This window comes from Chamaea fasciata, unplaced genomic scaffold (genome assembly GCF_029207755.1).
Source record: "Chamaea fasciata isolate MVZ Bird 193981 ecotype frontalis unplaced genomic scaffold, bChaFas1.0.hap1 SCAF_2, whole genome shotgun sequence".
NCBI classification, from domain to species: Eukaryota; Metazoa; Chordata; class Aves; order Passeriformes; family Sylviidae; genus Chamaea; species Chamaea fasciata.
In genome coordinates, this window is record NW_027094087.1 from 16,324,077 (window position 1) to 16,341,636 (window position 17,560).

Consider the following 17,560-nt stretch of genomic DNA (forward strand, 5'->3'; position numbering starts at 1 on the left):
GTTCCCATGCATTTTTTAGACCTGGGTTCCAAGCATAAGAAGCTGTTTCTTCCTACACATCTTAAAAGCCAAGAAAATTGTAGCTTCAGCTCTTTTCACTATTGGTTTATGTCCAATAGAGGAGCCCTCAAGTTTACAAATGCTCCAGGAATTCTTTTGCTGGTGCTTTGGCAAGGCTGAGTGCTTGGCTCACTCTCACTACAGGCAGTCTCATGTAGCCTTTCTGCACAGCAGGTGTAAGACCAGTAGTCCTGCACTGACTTGTAACTTTGAAGTTCTCCACAAGCTTCATGCTGGCTTTCATGTGAATAAAATCTTGGCTCTGCCATGCTAGAGCAGCAGCTGCTCACATTCAGTGCATTTTTCACAACAGCCTAAGAAAATGGGCATCGTGTTCTTGTAAGCCTTAGAGCCATCAGCAGTGGCCCTCGTGCAGCTGACTGTAGCAGTATGCCAATCCTTCTGAAAACTTGCTGAGTTTATTTTTTAGCCTCACCAACAACTGACTATAAAGCCAGCATTAGTAGAGCTGTTGTATGGCAGCCTTATTTAGGCATAAGATAGTCCCAGACTTGATTTAGCCTTCCACTCCCTTCTGGTTGTGAGATAAGAGTAGTGCTGGCAAAAGTAATAAAGGATTAATTATTGAAGTGGCTTGGATTTCAAGTGCAGTTCTCCTTTGCAGCTACTTGGAGACACATAAGCTGTTTACTTCCTAAGATTAATCTTAACAGGGGGCTTCAGTTGAAAGATTCCAGCACTCTGCATCATGCTGGCTAGTGCTGCTCAGTATTTATTTTTAAGGTCATTAGAATGTGATGCAGTCCACTGCTGTCAGGATGCCTTTTTGAGAGCATGGGGATTTAAAAGGGTGAGGTAGGTGAGAGATGCATATTAAAAAAAAATGAATCACAGACTCATAAATTGGTTTGTGTGGGAAAGGACCTTAAAGTTCATCCAGTGCCAAGCCCTGCCATGGGCAGGGACACCTCCCAGTAGACCAGGTTGCTCCATGACCAATCTAACCTGGCCTTGAACATTTCCAGGGATGGGGCAGCCACTGCTTCTCTGGGCAAGGTCCTGTGCAAGGACCTCACCACCCTCACAGGGGAAAATTTCTTCTGTGTATCGACCCTAAATTTTCCCTATTTTAGTTTGAAGGCATTCCCCTTTGTCCTGTCTCTGTATTCCCTCATGCAGAGTCCCTCCCCAATTTCCCTTCAGCCCCTTCAGACACTGGAAGGTGCTGTGAGGTCTCCACAACCTTCTCCAGGCTGAACAGCCCTGACTTTCTCTGCCCCTCTCCACAGGGCAGGTGCTCAGTCCCCTTATCAACTTGGTGACTCTCCTTTGGACTCGCTCTAACAATTCTCTGTCTTATGTTTGGGGCACCACACCTGTACACAGTGCTCCAAGTGGGGTCTCTGGAGAGGGGCTGCTGAATGCAGGAGATCTGCTGCCAACAATTATTTCAACATTCATTTGACTGTTTACACTCAAGTACTGGCCAAGGAGTGCACATAAGAGCACAAAGAGCCATCAGGATCATGAATCATGAGCTCCCTGCAGCAGCCTCATGGTCAGCCTCCCTGCGCATTGAGTCTCTTGTTACCACAACAGGAACTGGTATGTGATCCCCTTTAACACAGCTGCTGAGAAATTCTGCTTCCTTCTGCACCAGGAGAGAGTGTCAGGCAGCCAGCCAAGGGTCAGCCCATCACACCCACAGTGTCATTTATCTCCCCCACACATTCATAGATTGGGAATGACCATGTCATGCTAGCTCCAAATGAAGTAAGTCAACATTTTAACAGTATGTTTATTGAGTGTTTGATGTTCTGCACTCCATTGGACACTTCGTAATTTAAAGGCAAGAGCAAAACATTGTGACAGGCTCCAACTGGGATATTAAAAAACTCACAAAGTCATGTCACTTAAGAAATACAGTTAAATGTTCAATCATTTTGGTCTTCATCCCAGTCTTTCTTTCCTGATGGAGGTTTTGGGCCACCAGCTGGTTTTGCCATAATGATCTTGAAAAGAATACAGAAGTAGAAAAAGCTAATGTTAAAATCAGGCTCGTACTGTTCTCCTACAGCCACATGGTGCTGACTTCATGCAGTTTCCCTACTCTGAACCCAAGCCAGGGAATATCCATCTAACTGAGATATTAACAACTTTTTGGGTTTTTTTGAGAATGGTAGAGGCTGAGCCCTGATTATTGTTCTCAGTTACTGTCTCTAAGTATCACACTTTAGAACCATGAAGTCCATCAGACCTACCATGTTAAAGCTCGTTCTCTGCACTGGCTACACAGACAAATAAGGTAAATCTGAACCTGCACTTATCATCCCTTCCATGAAAATTTGTATTTAGGAGCAGAATCCATTTGCAAAGGCACAAATACAGGATGCAGCAATCAGCACACAGCAGAAGACAGCAGTGTTACATGTTCTCGAGCATACAGTCTGCCATGTGCTTGTCAATGAACTAATGCATGCACTCATACAGATACCTCTCTGTTAAGAGAAACAGAGCTTACTGCACACTAGTTTTCAGGCTCATCTTTCCAGTCATCCTTATCCCAATGTCCTTGTTGCTTAGGGGCTTTTGGACCGCCTGCTGTTTTTGCCGTAATAATCTACAGAAATTTTACATGCAAATTCATTTTTGCTGAAGTTTCACAAAATAATAGAAGATTTTTATTATCAAGACTGTAAACTCGATTTTTCCTAAAAACTGGAATTCATATAAAAATATGAGAGAAAGTTTCTTCTATTAAAGTTTGTTTCTGCAGACATTAGGGTAACTCTCTGGATACAAATATCAACTGTCTTCAAAATATCAATAAAATCTTGAAAAAAATACCACAAACCCAACAAACATTAATAGTACTGCTATAGAAGCAGCCACATTCCAGATTATGAGATCCTGAACGACTTCCTGGCTTCCAGAAATGACAAATGACATTATCAAGCAGCATTATGTTTGTGCCTTGCATTTCCAGGAGATTCCACCTATTTGCATGAGGGTTCTGCCAGGTTTTAATTCAGCGCCCAAATGACATGTAAGCTTACCTGATCAACCCTTAGGACAGTTACTGCTGCATTTGTAGCTAGCTTGATACCCCAGAATTTTCCAAGATATGTGTCTAACACACCAGCTTCCAACATGTCCTTCACTGCAGCAGCTTCAGCCTGTCAGAAGGGGAAAAACCATTATTTAAAACTTTTTCAGGCTTTCACCTAGCAAGGGGGTGTCACTTTTCTAATCTCATCTTCTCCCTTCAGAAAATCTTAATTCCTAATCCATTAGCAGGAACACAAAGTCAGTAATTACTGAAGACCTACTCCCTGTCACATTAATTCAGTATCCCTCTCCACCTCTGAGTGGAGAGGCCATTATACTGTACTGAACTGAACTGCTTGCTGATAAAAAGAACATTTATGGATTTCAATTCCAAAAAGTTATTATTCTAGACTGTGCAACACAGAGCTTCCAACAATTTAGAATAATCTATGAATACTTCATTGAGATAGAAGTACTGTTAAGTATAACTCTGCACTGCAGGGCAACAAGTAACATGAGAGACTATTTACCTCAATATCAAATCCAACGTTTTTCTTCCCTTCCTGATGCATGGCATAAAGTTTGGAGATGACCTCATTAGCCTTTACTCCAGAATTTTCTGCCAGTGCTTGAGGAATGGCTTCAAATGCCTCAGCAAACTTCTTGATGGCATACTGGTCAAGCCCAGGACAAGTCTAAAATGAAGTTGAAAACCATGTCAGCATTTTAAAAACTGTAAGATAGGAAGGGCATTTCCCCCCCTACTTATTATTACACATATATATATATGCTGGTATGAAATAATATTTGTATTTTTTTGTAAGATGTGTGTATGAAGATGAAAAGCCAAGAAGCATGTTTGCTGTACCTCTCCATAAGATGTGATCTGCTTGGCTAATTCAATCTCTGTTGCACCACCTCCAGGGACAAGACGTTTATCCTGTGGAAAGACCACACCAAAATACAATGTTTTTCTTAAAGCATCCATTACTTATTTTTTTAGAATTTTTCTAGTCTATCAAGAATGCAACAGAATTTTATTCCACACAGACTTACTAAGAATCCACTTCAGAAAAACATGCATTGTAAGGGAAATCTACCAGAATTTACTCATTCATTCTGATGTCTTTGAAGAAAAACAGCTTCTTTTGTAAAAACCAAAATAATAATGCAGGGGGGTTTTGTGTCTGGGATTTGTTTTTGCTTTTAAAAAAAATTTCAACTCCTGGTTAACTGTAACAGCATTCATAGATTTTCTCATCTTTTGTATTATTTTGGTGGGAAATACACAGGAAACCAATGTACTGTACACAAAGTTTAATATGTCAACAGGTATTACAAGGTGTTGGGAGTTTTTGTTTTCTTCTATTTTAAATTAGGCATTTTGTACATCCTTTGGCAAAACAGAATTTACTTATTAACTCTGGTCTCTCAAACTACAAAGTAATAATTATAAATCTTAAAACAGGACAACTCCTGGAGACAATCAGAAATGCACAGCATTTCTGTACTCAAAATCAATGTCCATGTCTTGGTATGCAGAGGAGATTAAGATTTTAACAGTTTTAACAATTTTTGCATGCTGTTTTCCAAGTAAATACAAGAATATTTCCTTTTGTATAAATAAAAAGAAAAATTAAATAATAATATTTAAGACCACATAAATGCTCACAAAAGAAAAAAAAATTCCTCTGTAAAACCTTCCATCCACAAAAACCTACCTGTATTATGTGGAGGAAGTATGAATTATCACCAATTAACTAGAAACTGAGTTTGCAACCAATCAGTTTCTCCTGATCCCAAGTGACAAAGCTATCTAGCTTTGCTTCTGAGCCTGGTTTCCAAGGAACATTACAAAACATTTAGCAAGTAAGTCAAGAAAGAGCTGACTGTCTTTAAAAAATGGTAAAGGTAATCCACCTTCAAGAACTCACTCATTACTGGAAAACTGAGTGCAGTCCACGTTGAGCACCACTTTTTATGTACCCTATGTTCACAACAACAGCTGTCTTCTCCACACAGCCCTCCACACCTCAGTACTGCACAGCCATCTCTACAGCTCCAGAAGGCACCTAAGCAGATTAATATCTACAGCTGTTGTAGCAAATGAGCAGGCTCAAGCCTTGCCTCAAACTGATTCACTTCTGATAACTCAAGTGCACTCATTACCTACCCTTGTGAGTACTTTGAAAGTATTGATACCATCATCCACTGCTCTCTCTATGTCATCCATCAGATTGTCTGTAGATCCACGAATGAGGATAGTAGAAATGGCACCATCCTCCTTTTCTGTTCAGGGACATGCATTACTGAATTAATTCATTAATCTTATACCCAAAACACATACAAACACATAGAACAGCAGCATCAGCAGTCCTACAGAACATACATACCATGCTTAAACACCACAACCTGTGTATCCCCAACCTCTGATAAATACACACTATGACAGTGACCCATTTCTTCAAGAGTAGGGGGAGTCTAGAAAGAAAAACATGAGTTAAGAATTGAATTGATCAGTTCTCAGCCTCCTGCACCTCATTTGGGATGTACATACCAGTCTGGGCAGGGCTGTTGCACCAACAGTTTTGCACAGTCTTCTCAGGTCCCACTTGGAGTTCAACCTTAAAAACAAGTTTCCATAACAATGTTAACACATGCAAGAATATTCTCTAAACTTGGCAAATACCTTTCATAAATCTGGTAATCTAAATGTTTTCATGCTCTCCTAGTACCTACCTGACTAACATAAGATTGTACTTGTTGGCATAATGAAGAGCCATATCTGCCACTTTGCCACCTGTTACTACTACATTTGCACCACTGTCAGCAATAGCTTTGACTTGCAAATCCATTAGATTTTCTTCTCCTTTACTGAAATTCATCAGTTCTTCAGCATTCTTTATTAGGACAGTGCCCTAGTAAAACACGTACACTGTTACAATTTAGCATTAAACCACATGCCTACAAGTTTCTGACAAACCATTTTGTCTCCCAACCTAACCATAAACCTCAAGTCATCCTATTTTGTAATACTGACACCCTCCCCAGGCAACAAGGTAAAGCAAGAGGGGAAAAAAAAGGAAATCACCAGGCAATTCTAGACAGCCTTGAGGTTCAGAAATTCAAGCTGTAGTTTGGCTCAAATAACCCAACAAAACCAACACAATTTCCCCTATCTCAAAACCCTGTGAAGCAATCAAGGTTCAGAACTTTCCTAATAACTTTTCTAAACTAGTAAAATCAATATTCATCAAAATATCTCAATCACCAAGTGTCGAGAACATTTATAGCTAAGTCTAAAAATAAGAACACAAATGCATAAATAGAGATGTAACTGATTTTGAGTTTTAACATACCTTAGTTTCAGTTATCATACCATCAAAAGGGCAGGAATACACAGCTATTTTTGCATCTTTGACAGAAGTAACATCTCCTTCAGTTTCTTTTTTAAAAACCATGCCATGCAGTACTGAGGAAGCAGAAATACCAGCACCCTGAAAGGAAATAAATGGAATCTGAGACTTTTTACAAGGGCAAGTAGTGATGGGACAAGGGAGAATGGTTTCCCACGGAAAGAAAGTAAGCTTAGATTAAATATCAGGAAAAAATTCTTCCCTGTGAGGGTAGTGAGGCTGCCCAGATCAACAGCGGTTGCCACATCCCTAGAAGTGTTCAAGGCAGAGAGCTTGGAGCAGCCTGGTCTAGTGGAAGGTCCCTGCCCATGGTAGGGGGCTGGAACTGGGTGATTTTCAAGACACATTCCAACCCAAACCAACCCAAACTGTTCCTTGATTCTATGAATGTGGGAATATTGTATTACTGACCATTTTTTGTCAGAAAGCTGCACTACTCTGCCTAAAAAGCAGACCTTACAATCATTTGGATGTAACACCCCAAGTGTAAGACTTCAGCTTATTCAGCAACAACAAACATTGTCTAACAGGTTCCCATTTTAGATTACTTTCAATACTAATGATTTTTGTTTCTGAATGCTGCTACTGGGCACTAAACAAGAGAAGACTAATTTCCAAAATTTAGTACATATGTCACAACAAAATTAGAAAAGACTCTGGAAGTTTAAAGATTAACCCCTATTACACTGTTTACTTTAATAATTACAGTAAAGCCAGCTACTTCAAACTTACCACAATTTTACACACTCTGATATTATCAACGTTGAAATGACCAGAATCAGGAAGAATAGAAACTGGAAAAACCACAAAAAAACCCAAAAAAAAAAAAAAAACCAAAAAAAACAAACACCAACAAAAAACAAAAAAACAAAAACACCAAACCAACAAAACCAACAAAACAAAACAAAAAAAAACACAAAAAAAGAAGAAGAAGAAGAAGAAAAATAATGAATATGCCTTGCGTAATGAATAAAGTAGAACAATGACACCATAAATAATGCCTGGAATTTTTCTGAACTACTAAATTTCAGTGTTTTGAAATATCTGCCTAAATTCAAGACAATTACAACCTTCTAATATACGGCGTAAAGAGAAACAAATTCTGTTCTTACAAAGTAATAATCAGAAAAAAACATTTATTCAGGCTGCTCAGTTAATTAAGTTCAAATATGCACTCATACAGGTAGAGTCAAGAAGTAAGTCTGACCCAGAGTATTTCAAGAAATCACTGGAACTAAGAGTGAAGGGTTTATCCCAGAAATCTAAAGGGAGAACAATTCAACAGAACTTCAGTCTTACTACCATTGTTCTGTGGCTGCAACTAATAACAGCTTATGTGAAGCACAATATGGCCTCCTAATGATATAAAAAGAGGGAGAAAATGGGTTTCTGCACTAAAACGACTTGAAAACTATTTCCAGAAATGCCTAGCAAGACAGGCAAATCTTTTCTGAGCTACAATGCCAATGCAGAGCTCAACATGAGGAAGATTACCCTCATTTCAGAGGTAAAGCCATTGGTTCCATCCAATCCAACCAGCTAAACTAGCCACACCTTCTATCTTACCTGAAGATGTAAGGACCATAAGCAAACCTACTCAGTTTTTTAGCTGTGTGCCCACATCTATTCCTACCCACTTACCACAGGCCTGAGCAATAAGCTTTGCCAAGAATTGTTCATTGCCATATTGTTTGCTCATGACTGACGTGTGCAACAAAGATGCCACTTCTTCAACATCTCGAAGGTTCTTTGCAGAACAGCACACCAAGTCTGGAAGAATTTCTAGGGCTTTCTTGCAAGCCTTTTCATATCCTTCAATCACCTGTTCAGGAAACAGTAAATATTCACTACAACACTTCATACTGCTTTTATCTGCTTTTCAAATAGCCATAAAACATTAACAGATGCAAAAGTTTACAAGAGAAGCAAGCAATCACAGCCAACAGAAAACATGGTTCCACTTCAAACATCTTTATCTAAAAAATAAGGTGAGAAGAAAGGAGATGATTCACAGTATTATGACCCAAGAATATTGATCAGTGGCAATCTGGATTCAACCTGTGTGTACTGTAATGAGAATATAACTTGCCTCCGAGACAGATAATCCCATTCTCAGAAGGTCTTCTGCTAACTCCAAAAGAACTCCCGAAAAAACAAGGACAAAGTTTGTTCCATCTCCAACCTCTTGTTCTTGCATGTGTGAAGCCATCACAAGCATTTTCGCAGCAGGATGCTGGACCTTTAAAAGAAGTTACACATCTTTGTGACTAACACCTCATCTAAGATTGCAGCTTCAGGCTTTTCAATGCATCTTTCTAAGCTCTCTCATTCCAAAGTATACCTACAGATATTAAAAGTGCACAAAATTGGAAAAGAAAGCAGCAGAGATAATCTTAATTGTCTAACTTCCTTAGTAAGAAAAAGCACAAACATATATTCAAAGAAAAAGAAAATCAAAGAACTGAACATTGCTGCTACAACATGCATTAGACATCCTTGACATTTGTTCTGAGCTACTTTTACAGGATGCAATGGCTTCACAACTGAGTTCTGCAACAGGAAAACAGTCTGGAGTTTAGATCTTCAAAATGAATTAACGTGTAACATACAAAGAACATGTCTAAATAACAGTTTGATTTTAAGGGGTGGGGGTGTGTGGAAGGGTTCTGCTTAAAGACTGCACTGTTTCACTTTTCTTTCAAATAAATGCAATAAAACACTATATTCCTAAATATTTATATCTGATATTTTATACCAGAAAGTAACATGCAAAACATATCAGATTAGGTCACTAGTATGCTGATTACATTTTTTAAAAACAGAACTGAGACTTCCACAGTTATTCTAATCATACTGAACACCAACACAATGTTTTCAGTAAGGAAATAGTTCATACTTACGTAATTTCTATCACTAAGTATAAAATTCAGTAAAATATTATTCATACTCTGTCACAAATATCAATCTGAAGTCAAAGGAGGAATTAGGAGAGCTAAATTCATGCTTTTATAGTATTTACAGAAGGATGCTGCTACAGCCTCATATTCTTAAATTCAATTGATGGATTCTAAGCAGTCAGGAGAACACAGCAAGCAACAACACTGGGAGATTACCTCAACAGCTATATCATGCAGACTTTTCCAAACCATTGCACTTCTAGATATATCCTCTTTTAAACCTAATGGTTTTGGGGGAAAGCAGGGAATTATTATGCATCTACAACTATTAATGCTGCTTCACAAAAGAATTATACTTTTCACTGTGGACCTGAAATTCAGTGGAAGAAATCAATGACTTCCAAAGTGACATATGTAAGTCATCTGGCAGAGTGACATTTCCTTACTGTCCGTCAGAACCATAACAGCCCATGAGCAGAAACGCTGGTTCACAGCTGACATCATCTGAAGGAAGAAAACTTACCTCTAGCTCTCTCAGGATAGTAGCAGCATCATTTGTAACAAAAAGCTTTTCCAGATGGTTGATAACCATTTTGTTCATTCCTAAATGGGGAAACAAAACAATTTATAAAAGTCATTCATTATGCAAACAATATTTTGTACACAAACACTGTTTTCTAACTTCCAAGTGTATCTTGCACATTAAAATGTTAGCTGTTTATAATTTAAGAACTTTAAAACATTTTTGTGAAATAACACTTGAAATATGGGACATTAAGGAGAAATCAGTAATTTCTGAGTAAGCAGTTTTCTATTCAGAAATACCAGGACATTATTTAATTAAATGATACAGGAGAATCCTTTGTTTTCATACATATGACTGAACAAGATTATATTTACTATGCCTACCTACCATGTTTTCGTGTTTCCCTTAATTTTTATGCTTTTTCATATATTTTATACCGTGTTTCAAAGAGAACACAGCTACAAAAACCTGGCTACAAAAACCTGGCAAAAGCAGACACTGAGCATAAGTCAAGAGCTGTCAAAACAAAATCTGATTTCTACAGTCACAAAGAAATAGTCACATATTTGCAGTTTTAGAGCAAGCCCAATGTGTTTCCCCCAGAAACAAATTGCTGCTTCTTTGAAAGGTATGTTTAGCCTCCAAACATAGTTTTTGTCTCAAAAATGCAGCAATATTTTAGGATTTATTTACCATTTGGTCCATATGCTGTACGTGTGGTTTGAGCAAGTTCTTTGCATGCCTGGATGTTTCTATAGACAGCTTCTTCTAGTCCTGAATAATGCTAAAGAGAAAAATGACTGATCAGAATTAGGCTAACCAAAAAAAAGTAATGAACTAGTAATTTTTCATCAAAGCAGCATCAATCTACTGAGTCCCTCAAAGTTTATTAATATACATTTGATATTTCACTCACAGTTTAAACAGACACCAAACCACACCTAAAGACAGTGAGAACTACTGTGTACACTTTCTCAACTAGGCAGCTGAACTGGCACAAAAAGCTTCTAAACAGAAAATCCGAACAGTGACTTGACTTGCAATACAGTTTGCATCCCCTCAGTCTTCCAAAAAAGTTTTGTGATATGCCAAAGAGAAACAGAAAACAACCCAAACCCAGGTAGAGAGGGGCAAGGGTTTCTGTACATGCTTATTTACTCACACCTTTGTATGCTACAAAAATAATTTAACTCAGTTCTATGTTCAAAACGTGCATTTTGAAAATTCAGAAGCAGAATGATTAAATAAAATATCTTTGCTTGAGAAGGTGATTAGCCTGGCTTCAGTTTGGAAACCTTAAGACAAGATGGAATCCCCAGAAAGGACCTTAAGAAAGAAAAAGGATAAAAAGCACTGTGCAGCCCATAAGAGAAGGGCGAAAGGTATTAATAATGCTTACTTTCTAAATACAAACCAAACATCTTAGATTGCCAGCTGCCGCCTTGTTTTGCAGAAGACAACTCCTACTGTTTTGGCCTTGAATTTTCTAACACTGAGGCCACTCAGCTTCCCTGTTCTGCCCCTGCCTGAACATACGCCATTATTTGGCTCCAAGAACGATTCTAAAAAGAAACACAAAGGGATTTCAGAGCTGCTACCTCCACTCTTCTTTCTATTAAGTAGCAGCAAACAGAAATTCTTCCTATTTTCCCTATTTCTTGGAGAGAGGGACTTTAGACAAGGAGAGACAGGACAAGGGAGAATGGCTTCACATTGAAAGAGAGCAAGTTTAGACTAAGTGCTAGGAAGCAATTCTTCCCTGTGAGGGTGGTGAAGCTCTGGCACAGATTTCCCAGAAAAACTGTGGATCCACTACCCTGGAAGTGTCCAAGACCAGGTTACATGGGGCTTGGAGCTAAATGATCTTTATGGTCCCTTCCAATCCAAACTCTTCTGTTGATTCTTTGAATAAAAAAGAAAAAAACCCACACCTGCTTGCTTTCTGTCCACTTTGCGAAGAAAGCTTCTCCTTTATTAAGGCACAGCCCTCCAACTCTACCAATATCTTTATTATGTTAACATTAAATACAATGAAACTGGATTTATTGGCAACGAAACACACAGGAAACATTACATTGTTCTGCATCGCTGACAAAGGTATCATCAAAAGTCAAGCGGAACGACCGGGACACTTCTGAACAGCTTCAACTACAAGGCCTAGCTGAATGTTGCTGTCCAGCCTCTCTGAGAGCTCTGGGGACAGCGCGGGCACGGGCCGGGCCCTGGCGCACCCCCGGGGCGGCGGGATGAAGAGGCAGGGCCCGGCCCGGGGGCAGGGCGGGGAGCGGGATCCCGGCCCTGCAGAGATTTCTGGAAGGCCGCGTGCGCCGGGCGCCGCCCTGCAGGGCCGGGCAGACACCGATCCCCGCAGCGCAAGGCCGCGGGGGGCGCCGGGCTGGGAGCGGGGCAGTGCGCGAAACCCCCGGGCCGCCGCCCCGCGGGACACGTGGTGCTGCCCGGGCCTCCCGGGGCTCTCCCCGCACCGCCACCCTGACACTCCTCCCGCACCCATCCATTCCTTTATCCGCGCCTCCATCCAAAGGCGGTCTCACCTTCGCCCCGTCCTTGAGCATCTGGGCGAAGCCCGGGGCCTTGGGGACGTGCAGCGCCATCTCCGCTCCGCTGCGTGCCGGGGCTGCGGAGGAGGGAGCGCGCGGAGCACGGCGGGAGCGCGGGGCCGCGCAGGCGCGGGGCGGGCGGGCCGGGGCAGCGTGGGGCGTGTGCCGCCCCTCAGGCCGCGCGCGCCCCCAGGCTCGCCCCGGTTGGGCCTGGGTGGGTTGGCAGGCGGGGCCGCGTGGGCGGGCGGCTTGGCTTCCTTAGACCCTTTCTTTCCCTGAGCAGTTCGGCAGACCGTGCCTTCGGCGTTCCTCGGTACGCTTTGCGTTGGAAGTTCCAGGAAGAGTGCAGAATTTTCATGGCCGCCGAGGATAAACGCTTGTCCTAAAACTGAGCGGACTCCAGTCAAGCGTTTTGCTTAGTACATACTTATCCAAATGGAAGCACAATGCGCAGATAGGAAAACTAAGTATCACAGAACTACAGAGTGGTTTGAGTCGAAAGGGATCTTAAAGCTCATCCAGTTTCAACCACTGCCACGGACAGGGACGCCTTGCGCTAGAGTGGATTGTTCCAAGCCCAGTCCAAACTGGCGTTAAACGCTTCCAGGCATGGGGCAGCCACAGCTCTGGACAACCTGTGCCAGGGCCTCACCCCCCTCGCAGGGAAGAATTTCTTCCTAATATCCAATCTAAACCTGCTTGCTTTCAGTTTGAAGCCATTTCCCCTTGTCCTGTTAGTGTCCACAAAAATCAGATTTGTTACCTGGTGCGCAACATGCCAATAATGAAACACTCAAGAGAGTCATTGGCAACTTACTTCAGAGTTGCACAAGCCTGGGTGCTCAGTGGTCTTCCACAAATAACGCATGCCAACTATGAAAACTTTTTACTATTAATACATTTTCGCAAAAAAAGTAATTAGTGTGCGTTGGCTGCAAGTTACATAGTTCTCTTATTAATTAGTATTCTACCTGCTGTTTTTTAATAATTCTTGCTTCTCATGCCAATTAATCTTTTGAGTCAGTGGGTTTCTTGAGTTGGTGGTCCATGAGTCAGTGGTAATGATCTCCCCCTGCCAGACTTACCCTTCACCCAGTTTAAGCTGATTTCAGTACAATTGCTGAGTTGGCTTTATTAGGTTTTTTCTGCCAGATATCCTTGTGGCCCATAAATTCAACATTCTTTGTGTCCACTATCAGTATGGTATCCTTCTTCCCTTTGTTTTCCTTCCCCTACATCTGAGCTCATTAAAGCACGTCAAGCCCTAACCTTAACAAGGCAATTCTACCAACAATAATTTGTGGGGGTTTTTTTGGGGTTTTTTTGGTTGTTGTTGTTGTTGTTGTTGTTGTTGTTTTTTCTTTTTTGCTTTTTTTGCTTTTCTGGCACCTGAACATCACTTAGAACTTGCATGTTGCCTGCTATCTGTTTCAGGGATTAAATCTGCCTTCTTGTTGATTTGGCTTGAAAGTATGCAAAGACCAAACACTAAGGAATATCCTTTCTTATGAGAATTTTATATACTCCACATTTTGCAAAACTGTCACTGCATGCCCTTGTAAATAGTCTCTCAACTTCCTTGTAGGCTCCCTCCAAGTGCTGGAAGGCTGCAATTAGGTCACCCCAAAGCCTCTTCTTTCCCAGGTTCAGTTCCAATTCTCTCAGCCTTTCCTCACAGTTCCATCCCTCTAATCATCCTGGTGGCCTCCACTGATCGACAGATCCCTGTCCTTCCTGTGGTGGGACCCCAGAGCTGGATGCTGTACAGTCAAGTCCTTGTTATCCAGGGTAATGCCAAGTAATAAGCTCGCTACAGAACATGGTGAAGAGCAGTTTAGAGGCCCACCTTGACACCTCTACAGGTAGTTGAGGTCCTGCCAGGAGGCAGTGGATCTGCTTTAAGTTTAACAAATTTTATTAACTTTGCTTCTGTGCCACACAAAGTGCAGTACCTGAGCCTGTAATCCAACAGAGACTGTTACTCCACTTCTATAGCGGGCTGCCTGCAAGGTTCATTAAATCACTTGATATGTGTTATTTAGATAACCTCAGAAGAACACAGTTTAGTTTTACTGTCTATAATTCTTAAAATTAAATCGCTTTACCCTGTAAAACAGGGTAACAGGATAACAGTTTTTACACTGCCCCTGGAGGTATAAAAAAAAGTAATGATAGAGAAAAACTAAGTAATTTGCCCCACAAATGAACTTCAAAAATTCTGTATGCAGTTTTGCCAGAAGTATTTGTAGGTAGATGCCACTTGAAGCAAAGAGGGAACTTACTCAGCCATGTCTGTCATGGCCAAGGAGTGTGGGCATTTCCAAAAAGAATTTCTGGGGTTTGACACAAGGGGCATAACCCCATTTATCCTTCTCTTCTTTTCCCAATGTGTCTTGCACCACCCTGCAACAAGGGAAGAAGGAAATACCCATCCTGTTCTAGGGTCAAGATACTTTATAAAGCAACTTCTGTCATCTAATGTTAGCCATGGAGGACAGAGGAGGTATTTACTCCTAAGTCAGCACAGAAAACTTCAGATTTTATGAATTGATGGATGTCTGCTAGTGATACAGCTTGAATAACTCTTTGTACTTTGCCTTAATTCTACAAGTCTGTACAAATTTTTCTCATTGTAATCTACATTCTCTCTGTGCCATTGCTGTTTCTGCTGTCTCCAGGTATTTGAAAGGAGTTTTAACAAAGACAAGTGTCAGATTCTGCACCTGTGGTGACGCAGCCCCACCTGTATGGACAGACTGGGGAACTAGACACTGGAGAGCAGTGCTGGGGAAAGGGACCTGGGGATCCTGGTCTACAGAATGTTAGATATGAGTCACAAGAGGGCCAACTGTGTCCTAGGGGGCATCAGGCCCAGCATCACCAGCTGGTCCAAGGAGGGGGTTGTCCTGCTGTGACTTGCTCTGCTCTGCACTGAGGCGGCCTCACCTTGAGTGCTAGGGGCAATTCTGGGCACCCCAATATCAGAAGGGTATAAAGATATTAGAGAGCATCCAAAGATGAGCTCCAAAGAGCTACAAAGACGGTGAAGAGTCTTGAGAAGAAGCCCTACAAGGAGTGGCTGAGTTCACTTGGCTTGTCCAGCTTGGAGAAGAGGTGACTGAGAGGTGTTTTCATTTAGGAATGGTACTCCCCAATTTATTGTTTACACTGAAACTGTGCACTGCTCACTGTCCTTCTTTCCCACCCTACCCATCACACGGTGGGCTAGAGAGGAAAACAGGCAGCACAAAAGGTAAAGATCACAGGTTGAAGTAAGAACAATTTACTGGAAACACCAATGAGTTTAGAAAACAAGCACTAACAGCATCTGACGATGATTGACAGAGAGACATGAACTCCATGAGTTGCATGCATGAAGCCATTAATTGATATACCTAGCTGAGTTTATATACCTTTTCATTATATAACAAGTAATATTGCCAAGTACATTGCTTAAGTCATGCCTCGCACTAACACAGGTATGTGCTGTCTTATCTAGGTTCTGTGTGCTAGGCATGTATCGTACCAAGCACATCGCTGTCTCTTGCATTCCTTTCTCAAACTTCTGCTTTTGGTTGCCAAGGCTTGCGGCCTGCTAATGCAGACATATCCATTTCTGTCATGAACTGAACAGTGCTCCCAGCTCGGCTCTCTAGCTGTATTCCCACAAGCAACAATACTTCTGACAGAGAAAATCAGCAATCCACACAGAAAACCCCCAATAGTAGACAATACCTGACAATGCCCTCTGCAGTGCTTACTTACAGCGCTTTCTGGACTTCAGTGATCCTTGTGGGTTCCTTCCAACTCAGGATACTCTACAATGCTATGATTTCTGAACTGCCCTCTTGGTACAGTGCTTTTATCAAAGCTTGGGCTAGCTACGTTTTTTAAAGCCAGAATACCACTAAAACCATAATATATATGTATGCTTGTGACTATGAATATAGGCAATATATCTATATTAAGCCGTATTGAATTAGCACTAAAACAAGTCTTTGTGTTACAACCAGGATTTCTTTGGGACTCGCTGTCTAATCACGACTTTGACTTGGCCTTGATCTTTTTTTTAGCTATGCATCTACACCATTTATTTTCTGCACAGACATTGCCATGCTGAAGGACCATGCAAAGGTCAGAGGGTTGGCTATTGGCCATTGGCTGCGCTTTCACCACCCAAAATCTATAATTGTGCACATGGAAATCCCCAGCTTATCTGTAGGCACTTGTTTGTCAAATTCTAGGATGGTAAAATTTTAACAAGATCTTGGGAAGTTCATAAAAAGGACAGAATGTTAGTTTTTGTTTGCTTATTCAGCTCTGGGAACTTGAGCAGTGGAAAAGAAGGGTTTGAAAAGCATCTGCTGAAGTGTGAGTAGACCAATTGTGTTCCACCAGTGAAAAAAATATGAGTCGCATCTTGAGGGAAGGCTAAGGGCCATGCTGAGTTTGCAGAGAATCATGCTTAAAACTGAAACAGAAAATTGTGAACCACATAGTCCTGTACATTCAGAATAATTCCCATAACAGTAGCAATAGTTACTTTAGTGTTCCCCCAGACTGTACTTACGTCACTTGTAACATAATGGAAAGGAACAGACGAATCAACTAATCCAATCAGCCAAGTACTACCTAGGTCATTGCTTTACAGGTCCTGGGTTAAACACTACCCTCATCCTGGGCTTCTCTTGCTTGTGCAGAGGTTTACAAGCTAAACAGGAAAGCAACATTTCCTTACCATTTGGTGTTCTTACCTCAGTGTATGCTGTCTCTGCTATAGCTAATCCAGTTAGCTTGAGTCACAGAAAAGCATTTCTGGGGATTTTAGAGGAGTGTTGCCTTAGTATGGAAGTGTTCAAAAGACTTTTAGATGAGGCACTGAGGGACATGGTTTAGTGGTGAAATTGGCACTGCGGGGGGAACAGTTGGACACAATGGTATTAGAGGTCTTTTGAAACATAAATGATTCTGTGATTCTACCTGCACAAGTGATGAGAATTCATAGGTTCCTCAAAACAAACAAATTGGAAAGGATGATCCAGAAAGTCTCAGAAAGCAATGATGGTCCAGAAAGATCCAGTCTCAGAAAGGAAT

General features: G+C 41.2%; 1 protein-coding gene across 2 annotated transcripts; it reads right to left on the reverse strand.

Moving 5' to 3' along the window:
• Nucleotides 1-1,805: 1,805 nt before the first annotated feature.
• On the reverse strand, nucleotides 1,806-12,567 carry CCT8 (chaperonin containing TCP1 subunit 8). 2 transcript variants are annotated; one of them, XM_066209354.1, is made up of 16 exons: nucleotides 12,461-12,567; nucleotides 10,602-10,692; nucleotides 9,906-9,985; nucleotides 8,575-8,724; nucleotides 8,127-8,307; nucleotides 7,218-7,279; nucleotides 6,429-6,566; nucleotides 5,809-5,987; nucleotides 5,627-5,693; nucleotides 5,463-5,550; nucleotides 5,243-5,358; nucleotides 3,938-4,009; nucleotides 3,600-3,764; nucleotides 3,078-3,197; nucleotides 2,543-2,641; nucleotides 1,949-2,033 (listed from the first exon to the last, which is right to left on the reverse strand). In XM_066209354.1, exons 1-15 carry the CDS (start codon nucleotides 12,518-12,520, stop codon nucleotides 2,549-2,551), a joined length of 1,662 nt encoding a protein of 553 aa, XP_066065451.1. In that variant the 5' UTR covers nucleotides 12,521-12,567; the 3' UTR covers nucleotides 1,949-2,033; nucleotides 2,543-2,548. The 2 variants fall into 2 exon arrangements, with proteins under 2 accessions (XP_066065459.1, XP_066065451.1); XM_066209362.1 differs by lacking the exon at nucleotides 2,543-2,641 and having other exon boundaries at nucleotides 1,806-2,033.
• Nucleotides 12,568-17,560: the final 4,993 nt, after the last annotated feature.